The sequence below is a fragment of the Herpailurus yagouaroundi genome, unplaced genomic scaffold, assembly GCF_014898765.1.
Source record: "Herpailurus yagouaroundi ecotype Mexico unplaced genomic scaffold, PumYag 77, whole genome shotgun sequence".
Taxonomy (NCBI): domain Eukaryota; kingdom Metazoa; phylum Chordata; class Mammalia; order Carnivora; family Felidae; genus Herpailurus; species Herpailurus yagouaroundi.
The window spans coordinates 74117902-74130561 of NW_024412388.1; the positions used below are offsets into that span (position 1 = coordinate 74117902).

Here is a 12660-nt window from a genome sequence, read left to right on the forward strand (position 1 = left end):
AAGACTGAGAGGAAAGACTACTCTTGAGATAGAAGTTTGGCTTTAGAAGGAACAAAACACATCAGGAAATGTTTCTTTAAGATGACAGACACTTGGGCATATTATGTATCCAAAGGGAGCAGGGGTGATGGGTGATACGGGAGAGTAGAGAAAATTGATAGAGCAGGGTCTTAGAAAGGGGTGAGGATGGTATTCAAAGATAGGAGAAGGAAACACCTCCTTAAATATGAGGGCAGCAGGGGGCTAGAGATGCAGATAAGCTTTTGTCTAAGCAGGAAATTGAGGGAGCTTACTCTTAGCTTTGGTTTTCTATGTAAGTTCATTTGCAGAAAAGGGTTTGAATGTAAATATAATTGTCATCACTATCAAGCATCAAATTTTGATTAATTTTTTTAAACTTCAATTTTAAGAGTTAAGTATCTAAACTAATAATCTAAATGGCCTAGAGAATATTTGGACTTTCATGCTTTTAAAAGTATCTGTGTCTTGTTGACAAAAAAATTGTTCTTTCTAAACAAAGATGGCTTTTAAGTGAAAAAGGTGATCATAATTTTTTGTTTCTTTGGTGTACTGAACCAGGTTTTGTGGGAGAGGAACAGAGTCTGGAGTGTTTTTATTTGTTTTTGCCTTTTATCTTAAGGACTTGAAATTTTATAAGAGAAAAAGATTTATGTATAGAAAATCCTATTTCTGAAATATGACCAAAATGTGTGCAAAGCTAATAAAAGCTAGCAGGTAAGCAGGAAAATTTTGATGACCATGCATTTGAATGGCATGTTCTGCTATGAATACAGAAACCCAAGTACTAATGTCACTGTAGAGGAGTCAGTGAAACAGCTCATCTTGATTAAAATCTTAGTGGACCAGTTTATCAGGGTGATGTGCTAAAGGTGGTATTGAGTTATCTTAATTTGGTTTCTCTTGCTAGGAAATGCTTTACTTTATTCATCAGATATTTATGTAGAAATGGGAGAATTTCTGTTATGCTAAGACATGGCACACTCATGTACGTTCACCAGTTTTTTATTATTCATAGTCCGTTGTTTCCTCCATGTCTTCCTTGCTACTGGCCATGTTTAGATCGTCTCTTTTAGTTGATGGGAGCAAAACTCTGCCCCCAAATGATAAGAAGGAACCACACAGGAGGCAAAACCCGATCTGTTTTTCCACCTTTATATTGTCTAATAAAATATTTGGTAGGTGAATTAGTTAAAATAGATGCTAAGCTTCTAAAAGAAAGAAGTCCAAATAATTTAAGTAATATTTTTATACTTAAAACCCTAAAAGTGAGGGGCCCAGGCTCTTAGAGCAACTAAGCTCCACACTGTTATTCAGGGACCTAGGTTCCTTCCATATTGTTATTGTGCTGTTCTTTAAGACATTGTCCTTATGTGCTTGGTTGGATTTGGGTCACCACTATATCTGCCTTCTCGCTTGTGGGAAGAAAGGAAGTAGAAGGGAAGCAATTTCCTTTTTTTTTTAATTTTTTTTTTTAATGTTTTATTTACTTTTGACAGAGAGAGAGAGAGAGACAGACCATGAGCGGGGGAGGGGCAGAGAGAGAGGGAGACACAGACTCTGAAGCAGGCTCCAGGCTCTGAGCTGTCAGCACAGAGCCCGACATGGGGCTCGAACTCATAGACCGCGAGATCATGACTTGAGCCGAAGTCGGACGCTCAACCGACTGAGCCACCCAGGAGCCCCGCAGTTTCCTTTTAATAACCAAATGACCCAGAACCTGTTCACATCACTTCTGCCTCCAATGCACTGACAGGAGCTTAGTCACATGGCTATACCTAACTGTAAGAGAAGGTAAATTTCTATGACTCTGGAAGAATGGATTTTGGGAGACTCCCAGAATGGGCTAGCAGATTTAAAATCACTGGCCAAAAGTAGATTTGAAGAATATCTACACATTTTTTTATTTGAAATACAAAAATACTTCAAGAGTTGAGCACAGGAATTAGGAGTTGGCTAACTATAGAATTTAATACATGCTTATTCATTAATCTGTTTTAATTCCAATAGTGGATAAATTCCCAAAGTTGTCCACAGAGCAACTCTGGAAACTTCTAATACTGTAGCATTTAGAGGCGCCTGGCTGGTCAGTCGGTAGAGCATATGATCCTTGATCACAGGATTGTAAATTCGAGCCCCACATTGTGTGTAGAGGTCACTTAAAAATTTAAAAATTAAAAAAGGAAGAAAAAATACTGCAGTATTTTAATATCCTAGTTTCTTATATTTAAGCAAAATCTTTTTAATGTTTGAGTCTTACACAAAATGGTGGTAGAGATTGTGCATTCACCCACAATCACCTTAATAATTCATTTATTTTCTATCTGGGACTTTAATCAGATAGAGGCGTAAAGAAGCAGAGTGCTTCTTCTGAGCTTCAGAGGCACCTCACTATGATCTAGGATCTTTTTTAAATTGGATAGGCATGGAGTCAGAAACCTTCCAATATATCATCACTCAGTTCATTGAGCCAAAGATTTCTTGGAAATTGGAACATGGTAGAGATACATACATCAGTTGTTTTATTTTTATGAGCTACAAGTTGGCATAAATGATAATAAAACTACTTTTTAGGAAGTGACTTAGGCCAGCACATCTAAGTCAGACCATCTAGTAAGATTGAGCAATAACGTTATGGCCACTAAAATGGGGTTTATTGAGTCTGAAGAGTAAACTGAGGTGTTTTCACTTTATTTGTGTATATATAATTTGTGTTTGTGTATCTAGCTATAGAGAGATCCTAAGAGAATTTGAGAGAACTCTAAGGACTGTCAAAATGCTTCATGAAAAGATGTTACTGCCCCTATCTTCGTCCTCACTGGAACTGTGCCTTTAGTATTTATGTAAGTTCCCTGCAGTGCATTTACAACTACTGATTATGCAGACAATTTGCTTGGCAGTAGATTGCGGTAAAGGACACAAATGCATACTGCATGATCCCTCAAAGAACTTCTCTTTGTAGTTGAGGAGAGAGAACATAACACACATAAAAAAAAAAAAAAAAAAAAGTACATGAAGCAAGTTCTTCAGGTAAAGGTATATATGTAGATACACATACCTGGATCCTAAGAGATGGCTGTTACAAGGCAGTATATCATTAATTTATATGAGTCCAAAGAAGGTAAGAGTCACTTTGGGCCAGAATCATTGGAGAGAGTAGCTTCAAGTAAACTACAATGGTAGAAGGAAGCCACTTTCAGAGGAAGTAAATGTAGTCAACAAAAGTATGTAGATTTAAGGTACATATCACATGCTTGAGAAACTACAAAACAGGCTAATCTGGTAAAGATGGAAGTTACACATAGAGATGAGCTAGACTAGCATATTGAGGGCAGAGTATGAAGCATTTCTTAAAGCCAGAATAAAAAATTTGGATTTTTTTTGTTGTTGTTGACACACCGGAAACCATTGAAGGTTTCTGAGTAGAGGATGTTAGAAGTGACTCCTTCCACTAATCTGATGCCTGTACAGAACAGGTTGAAGGGAGGAAGGTGGGGAGCCCATTAGAAAGTGATTGTAACAATGAAAACACAGCATTGTGGGACCCTGATAAAAGCAAGGTTGAAAAAAGAAAAAGATAGATTGGAAAGACATGACCTCAATGATGTTAGGGGAGAGAGAAGAAGGAAGTGTTAGGAAATGTTCTGAGATCTTCAGTCTGAATTACACAGGCAGTGTAATTCTGTTGCCTGAAGTATTGAGTATGAGGTAATAGTGGAAATTCAAATGAAAATGCACACAAGGTATTAGAAGATGAAAAGTAATGGATCTGGAGGTACAGATTTGGAAGTTCTTTGCCTAGAAATTATAAATGAAGCCAAGGAAGTAGGAAATGTGAATAAGCTAAGGAAGGGAGTGGGCAAAGAGAAGATAGTTGAGATGAATTTCCATAACTATTAGGAGGACCAAAACATGCCTTCAAAGAAGATAATAATAATACATTCAGAAAGGTATAGAGAACCAGCAAAGCCAGAAAGGGCAGTGTCCAAAGAAGTAAACAAGAATCTCTTAGGGGCAGAGAGACCAGGAGATTTCAGAAAGGAGAGGGTGGTCAAATGCTGTGAAGGTCAAGGAGAACAAGAACCAACAAGACATTGTACTTGACTATTAGGGAGGAGGGGAGAGAGACAAGCACAGACATAGATACATTCTGTTTATCAAATGCCTGCAGTGAACCAGTCGCTGTGGTAGATTCTTTTACATCCATGATTTTATTTCTTCCTCAAAGTAAGATCCTGTCCTGCTTTTTTAGATAAGGAACAAACACAAAACTTAGATTTTCTGGGTTCAGCGTTCAAACCCAAGTCATAGATCTTTTTACTGTATCATGGAAGAGGTCATCGGTAAAAGAAATGGGCAGATTGTGGACTGTGTTTGCTGTTGTCTTTTGAATGTTGCCAGAATAAAGAGACCACCCAACACTGGGTGTAAAGATTTTTTTGCCCTGTTCTCAGATTTTTGGTTGAAAGGGCCCTGTGAGTTTATCTAATTGCATAGATTAGAAACTGAGGTTTGGAGTCCTTAAAGACTTACTTGAAATATGGTCAAACCTGCTTCCAGAAACTCAAGAGCCTTGACTCCACTCTTTCACACTTTGTCCTCTCAGAAATAACAGGTGGCATTTATGGGTGTCTCATCACCACAACCCGAGTTCCCAAGTTTGCTCTCTGGTATCTCAGTGTCATTTCAGGTAGACAGGGCCTACTGTTAAAATGCCTGTGGCAGATAGTAAGTGCTTGAGGAAGTGGAGTTGATTAATTTTACGTTCATACCCTGTGAGTCTCTTTCCCTTTTAATTAATTCAGTCAGATACCATGGACAGGAGGGCACGCAAGTCATAAGTGTCTGAGGTCATTTCTGCTTTTTGTACGACGAGCTTTTGTTTGCTTTAATGAGAAAAGGAGAGAAGACTTAAGTGTAGCCCTACTTTATATTCTTCTCAAATGGTTATTTCACATAGAGTATCTTTAGCTTTATTTTTATTTAATTTCCTAAGGGGGATAGAAATTACAAATACACAAATTCAACATAAACCAGTATTTACACTCAAGGACAAATTATCTGAAGTGGGGGAGAGGGTTCAAGTCATGCAGTCAAAAAAAAAAAAAAAGCCCTCTTATATACATCGATTGGCATAAAACAAAGACGGGAGGAAAATCCATGTATTTTCCTCAGTATCTTAAGTATATTTTCATAACCCACCCATCTCTTTAGTTCGCTAGCTCGTTCCACCTGCTGCTCCTCGTGTATTCAGTGACTTACTTACCCTGTTAGGGTAGTTGATAGGGGAGACCTGGGTTTAGGGCTCATGTGTGCTGCTTTGTGTTTATTCCAGACCTTTGATGAATGTGTAGCTGAGGGCGGCTCAGACTGTGCTCCGGAGAAGCTCTGGCTTCAAATCCCATTCTTCTGCGGCCACAGCTCGGAATGCTGGTAGGGAGATAAAGCTTAAATTGATGCTCTTCTTTGTTTTCTCTAGCATCTGTATTTCACAAGCGTGAATGTATTCGTCAAGGGCTAGGTATAGGGAAATTAGTGAAAGACCAGGCTAAAAATAACGTGTAATTAAGTAATTTCTAGTTTTACAGTTACCTTTAAGTGCATTGAAAAGTTTCTTCATACATCTTATCCTTGCAGCGTTTTCTCAGATGCTGGTTTTTATTTTTTTAAGTTTATTTCTTTATTTTGAAAGAGGGAGAGAGACAATTCCACGGAGGCCCATTTGTGCTGTTAGTGCAGAGCCCAGTGCAGGGCTCAGGCCCGCGAATTGTGAGATCACGACCCAAGCCAAGATCAGGAATCGGACACTTCACTGACGGAGCCACCCAGGCGCCCCATCAGATGCTGGTTTTTATTTTTTTGTTTTTGGTGTTACATGTTTTGCCCTATTCCAGCAGAGCTCTTCATTTAGAGTTCAGGGGTTATTTCATAAACCTCGTTTTCTCCTAAGCTTATTGTTTTAGCCACTCACGTTAGATCAAGAAGAGGCTTAGTGGGTAAATCATTCACCAGGTTTTACTATTAACTGACTTTTTACTTTGAGAGAAGCCAACATTATGGTTGTGGTCTAGTTTACCAATAAACGTGAGGTGGAAAATAAAAAGGTATTTTATCTTCAATAAAGAGTTTATTTCCTCAGCATGTGCAGAGTTTACAGTTTAAAAAAATGACACATTTTTATACATATTTATATGTTCTAATCAATCATTTTAATAGGAAAACTAGAAAGGAACACAAAGTTAGTATCTTCCTTAAAACTGTGGCGAGAAATGCAAAGAATGTCTTCATTCTTTTCCTCATTGTTTGAGACATGTTACTGGATCACTATGCGCCTTAAGTTCTTAATAGATTATATCAGAGCATAATAACAGCATAACAAGCATAGGAAGAACATCTTCTCAATTTTTAGTCATTTCCTTAGAACAGGGATTGACAGATTACAACCTGGAGACCAAATTTGGCCCATCACCTGGTTTTATAAAGTTTTACTAGAACACAGCCATCTCCATTTATTTACTTATTGTCTGTTTTTATTCTGCAAAAGCAAAGTTAAATAATTGTGACCAAGAACATATGGCCTGCAAAGCCTAAGGTATTTATTACTCTCTGGCACTTCACAGAAAAAGTTTGCCGACCTTAGAGCAATAAAGGGTATTGCTCTTTTGGACATTATTGAGAAGATTTTAATTGAACTTTTTTAGTTTGTTCCATAGATTCATAGAAGTGGGAGGGACCTTTGAAATCAAGTACCCCCCTCCCCACGAGGAACATTAATAAAAGAGCATTAAGGCTTTGGATGGACATGTGTTTGTTTCCTCCATAATACATAGGGTCAGAGGCATCAAAAGTCCTTAGCAGATTTCACAGCCAGGTTTTTAATTCCTTTTCTTTGGTTTTAGGAATGTGGGAAGCAGGTGGGCCATGGATCAAGCCAAGTATAACCTAATTAATGAATACTTTCTGGTGGGAGTTACTGAAGAGCTTGAAGATTTTATCATGTTACTGGAGGCAGCTTTGCCCCGGTTCTTCAGGGGTGCTACAGAACTCTACCGTACAGGTATACAAAGGATGGGTTTCTTTTGTAAGCTGTCCTTAACTTTGTTTGCAACTTGAAAAATATGTGTGATTTCAGTTTCTTGACTAAAGCACAAGAAATAAGTCCAGAAAAGCAGGTATATTGCCTATTTCTTCTTACCATTTTCAATACAAAACAGTGCCTGGCACACACACACACACAAAATATTTTTTGAATAAACATGCATTAGATGATAATTAGAAGGCATTGTAGGAATAGTGGAAAAATATGATCTGCAGAACCAGCCTTAGTTAGAAATGTGTAATATTAACTAATGGCAGATACCAAACATTATGACCATATTGCACCTTAGATCTACGGGCCGAACGCTGTTTAAAGTAGGGGTGGGATGGTGAGACTGAGTCACGTTCATGATGATCATCAGCATGTGCTGTGTCTGTCATGGTTAAGTGTGCTTCAGCAGCCTTGACAGTGTGACATAGCCAAAAGTGACAGTGCTCTGGTCCAGTCTGATTCTGATTTTTTTCCCCTGTTCTTTGCGAAGATGCAGTCTAGCAACTCTTCCTAGAGTATGCATGGGCCCTAGCTTCTAACACATAGAGAATGCAGGTTATGGTAAAACTAGCATTTAGTTTGAATATTTGAATATCTAACTAGTATTTAGTTAGATATTTTGTCATATTTTAAAAAATAAACTAGTCAGAACACCAAGCATTTGAGATTACAGCATGTAAGGTGACAGCCTACTCTTTACTGATGGTGATCCTTATTTTTATTATTTGACAGCTAATTAAGTCTGTAAACAGGTTGAGGATTTACATTATGAAGGAGTAAATCACAGTTCTGGTAGGTTCAGGGCACCATTTTTGTCTGAATGATATTAATGCAAAACAGTTGTTACCCGCCCTTCAATGTGCCACATTGACTTCATCTTTTCACATAAAGAAGCATCCATCGTTTGTTCTCACAAGTATTTACCTCTTCTCTTTCTCATTTGTAAGTAGGAAAGAAATCTCATCTTAGGAAAACCACGGAGAAGAAGCTCCCCACTAAACAAACCATTGCAAAACTGCAGCAGTCTGACATATGGAAAATGGAGAATGAGTTCTATGAGTTTGCTCTGGAGCAGTTCCAGTTCATCAGAGCCCACGCCGTACGAGAAAAAGACGGAGACCTCTACATCCTCGCACAAAACTTTTTCTATGAAAAGATTTACCCTAAATCGAACTGAGTACAGGTGTGACTGTTCGATTCTTGAACTAAAACTTTGACCCTGTCTTCACCTTAGTTCTCAGCTCTACAGCTCGGTTGCTGATAGATGTATAAGACAATTTGTATTGAGCCAAGTTAGGAAACAGACAGAAACACCGAGGAAGTAGATACTGGCTGGTAAGTTTCAGTGGCCTGAGAAGTTTAAGTTTCAGCCTTTCTTTCTTTCTTTCTTTCTTTTCTTTCTTTTCTTTCTTTTCTTTCTTTTCTTTCTTTCTTTCTTTCTCCCCTCTGGTTACATTTTCATGGGAGTTATAATCTCCTGCCTGGAAAAAAAAGCCTACACATCACCTAAAAATCAACACATAGCAGGTCTAGTCAGAGGCTAAATACAATTACACAAAAAAGTTCTGATACTCCCTTTTTGATAAAGCATTTTTTTTCCAACTAACCATGAATGAAGATGAGTCCATTTGCTACTTCCACCTTCACCTGGAGGTTCGAGAGACACACCTGTACCAAATAGTGTTATTAACTGTTGGGCAGTGTGTGCTTTGTTTTCGTGAATCCTGTCTCATGAAATTTACTGGAATGTTTGATCCTGTTTGCTGAGAATGTCTCTGCTGTAGTTGGAATTGCCCATATTTATGTAGACCATTTTAATATTGTTTTTTTAAAAAAAAAAGATCTTTAGTGTTAAAAACCAATTTTAAAATAATCAAAGCAGTATTTCTCATTCCTGTCTCCCCACTACCTAAGACTGGGGAGACACTTCAAAGAATGCTGACGTTTTAGTTTAAGACTTCCACACATTAATATCAAAAAAGTAAGTTTAGTATTTGTTCCCCCATGGGTTATTTGTAAAGCAGTAAACTGACATTGGTGATTCCATATTATAACTCCATTAGTGAGCTGTGGTATGGGTAGGATTTTCCTACTTCTTCTGTACTTTTACTTGTAGACTATTTTTACTAAGGTGCTTTATAATGTGTTTTAAAGCATTGCATTTACAAAAAAAGAAAGGAAAATGCTGTAAATATTGCATATTTTATGTATTTGGACCAAAAGGTTAGACGTAATTAGATAAAAGTGGTTTTGCACCCGTTTTATGAAGTCAAGTAAAATCATCAGACCTACTGTTCTTGTAGTTCTCATTTAACTTTACTGTTAAGACATCACTGAAATGAACTTCAGTAACCTTTCAATTTTGATACACAGTACATTGTTCATAATTGGGGCAGTAGCTATAGTGGAAGGAGTACTGGACAAGGAGTCAGGAAATTTGATTTCTGGTCCTGGCTCTGCCGCTTATCAGCTGTGTGATCTTGGGCAAGTCACTTAACCTCTCTTTGCCTCAATTTCCTCATCTTGAAGTGAGGATACTAATACCTGCTGTACCTACCTCGCAGGGGTGTTGTGAGGATTACATGAGATGGCATGTGAAAGCACTTTGAAAACTGTAATGCGCTATATAAACGTAAGGTATTATGGAAACATCTTTAACATATGGTTTCCTACCATTCATTTTTTTTAACAAAGAAAGGGAAAAGTCCACTTATTAGCTGGTTGGGGAAAAAAGTGAATCTTGATAGAAATTTGTGTTTGATAAATATCTTCTCTGTTTTATCTTCTCTGTTTCAACAACTATGGAAATACGAACTCTTAAAGATTCATGAACAGCTGCTTGAGTTCAGGAGGTTCCCTGTTTGAAAAAGACTTTCTTAGCTGACTCAGGGCAGGGTACAATTTGCTCTTCAACTTTGGAGAGACTTGTCTGGTTTTATTTTCCATTACCATTCAGAAATGGTAGCTCTTTTTTACCTCTGGTTGTTCAGGTATATTTTGCAGAGTTTCATTACCCTGTGCGTTCTTTGCCATCTTTCCCTTCTTGGAGTAACTGAGATAAGATTTTTAGACACGTTTTCTAAAAGAATAATCTTTACTATGTTTAGTTTAAATAAACACTATTCCTGAACAAGTCCTCACAAACTAGGCAAACATTTTAGGCAGACTACTCTAAAGGTTATTCACTGTATGGGAGGTGAGGAGGGAACACTACTTAATGAAAAAACATAGATTTAAAGAAAAGCTAAAGGAAGTTGGTGGAAAGAATCAGTTTAGCGCCCTTCCCTCCCACCTCCAATACTAGGAGGATATTAAGAGAACATTGGCAGGCACACTTATCTTACTTGGCTTTCTTTCTTTCTTGTGTATTTATTAACTTTTACAGATATTTGTTGAAAATATGTACAAATTATTCCCTTGCCCAAAAGTAAAGCACCACCTTAAGGTGATGTGTTTGACATTTATTCTGCTAAGGAACCCCCAGTATGCAGGTTACTCTTGGAGTACATGCTAAAATCTTCTTGAGGTGCACTAACTCTTAGGAAACTAGAGTAGTATGGAGTGCCCTACATCATGGGTTCAGTCAACTTTTCCTTTGAAGATACGGAGAGTATATGTTTTAGGCTTTGCAGTCTGTACAGTCCCTGTCAAAACTACTCAACGCTTGTCATGTTAACACAAAAGCAAGGATAGATAGCACATAAATGAGTGAGCATGGCTGTGTTCCAATAAAACTTTATTACAAAAGCAAGTGACATGCCAGATAGGGACCATTGGTTGTAGTTTACCAACTCCTGTAATAGATCATTATTTATGGAAAAATCATTTTTAAATCTGTATTCTAGTGACCTAAAAGTTTATATACTTCCAAAAGCTCCTAACTTCTATCCAAAGAATATCTTTCTCGTTCGGGCGGTCTCTCCCACAGATTCATAAACTTTCATGAGTTAGATTGCTTCCAGGTGAGCATGTTTTCTTTCCCAGTTTAACAGTTTGGAATAGAAGCATTTATTCTGTCATCTTGTAGGATAGGTTAGGGAGTATCCTTCCTGGAGACTGAGAAAGGGTTAGATTTAATTCCGTCTGGTCCAGTACAGCCCTAGGAGTCTGACAACCGCAGAGTCCTCGTAATACCTAACTTTATATTAATAATAAAAATAAAAACATAGAACCACTGAGACAATAATGTATTTTTTAAAAGTGGCAAATGTGGTTTCCTTTTTTCAGCCTTTGCGCTTTTTCAGTATTTTGACCATAGGGAATTTTTTTTTTTAATAATACAAAAGCAAATTAACCACTCTGTATTGTAAAAAAACGATGTTGTGTGTGTGTGTGTGTGTGTGTGTGTGTGTGTACACATCTATGTTTATTTCCTAAAAGAGGAAAAAGTACTTTTTTTTGTTCAACTTGTATCAACTCCTGTTTTCTAATTGCTGTGAAATGGCAACTGTTGATAAATTATTGTGACTTTTAAAATATAATGGGGAGGATATATTTTGGTTTTACGGAGCTTTAATCTGTAAAGTATCACTTAAATATATCTGATAGCAACACTTAAAATATTGCATGGGGATTACTTTTCTATCATCCATACCCATCTGTGCAACTTTGAACATACTGGGTGCTTCTGAATTCTTGGTGATTGGGTTTCAATTATTGAAAACCAGAGAACTTAAACTTACTGACTTTTAAACTTTAAATTTTATTTTGTAGTCTTAAAATTCAGTTAATGCCTATAATTTGAAATCTGGTGTTGCTCTTTCTCAATATATGTCCTACTGGAAATTCCTGAAATTGTTAGTGCCATCAGTGGTTTACAAACAGTATTTTGATATTACAGATGATTTGCTCATTGTATTTGCATAGTTAGAAAGAAAATAGTTTGTAGACGATGATTCTTTTTCTAATAAAATGAAATAAAAGTTCTTAAACGCACTAGAGGATTTAACTAAAGGCTGGTTCCCAAGTGCATAGCTGGTATTTTAATTTATATTCAAATTCTATGTAGAGAACATCTGTGTAAGCCATCTAGGTTTTCCCATTGATCATTTCCAACCACACCTATGGTCCTAGAAGCCTTTATTATGAGAAGTAGGGTATGGTACTGTAACCTCTTATGAAGTTTGTCTGTAAGAGGCCCAGGTGCTTCTACTTTATGGTTTGAAAATCCGCCTCTTCATAAATTAGTGCTATTCACTGTGAGAGGAAGCAGGGCGATCGCTGTGAGAGTTTTGCATCCATTTACCCTCTGCAGAATTGCTGTACCAAGCCCACCGAACTGCTGCTCAGGCAGCCTTTTGAGGGAGAAGCATCCCTGTTTCAAATGCACTGCCAATTCAGCTCCTCTGGAGTGGAGCTTACTTTCTGGTTTCCTGCAGTGGGAATTTTAGAGCTTGTAATGGGTGATCAGTTAGTCAGATTTATCCTATAATTTAGGTTCATGCAGCTTTGTGACCTTTGCAGTACTATTTATAGAAGGACCCTGATGATGATGATCTCTTTAAAACACATAACTGGTGAGCCTATGATTCAGACCTACCGGTGCTGTCGAT

The 12660-nt window shown here is 37.5% G+C and overlaps 1 protein-coding gene across 3 annotated transcripts in view; it reads left to right on the forward strand.

Annotated features, from left to right (window-relative positions):
• The window catches only part of HS2ST1 (heparan sulfate 2-O-sulfotransferase 1), a 171780-nt gene extending 159737 nt beyond the window's left edge, over positions 1-12043 (forward strand). For 2 of the 3 annotated variants that reach the window (XM_040470872.1, XM_040470874.1), the window contains exons 5-7: positions 5354-5451; positions 6918-7075; positions 8056-12043. In XM_040470872.1, coding sequence (XP_040326806.1) covers positions 5354-5451; positions 6918-7075; positions 8056-8285 — 486 coding nt within the window. In that variant the 3' untranslated portion in view covers positions 8286-12043. The remainder of the gene's footprint in view (positions 1-5353; positions 5452-6917; positions 7076-8055) is intronic. The other variant, XM_040470873.1, reaches the window with a different exon arrangement.
• The last annotated feature ends 617 nt before the right edge of the window (positions 12044-12660 follow it).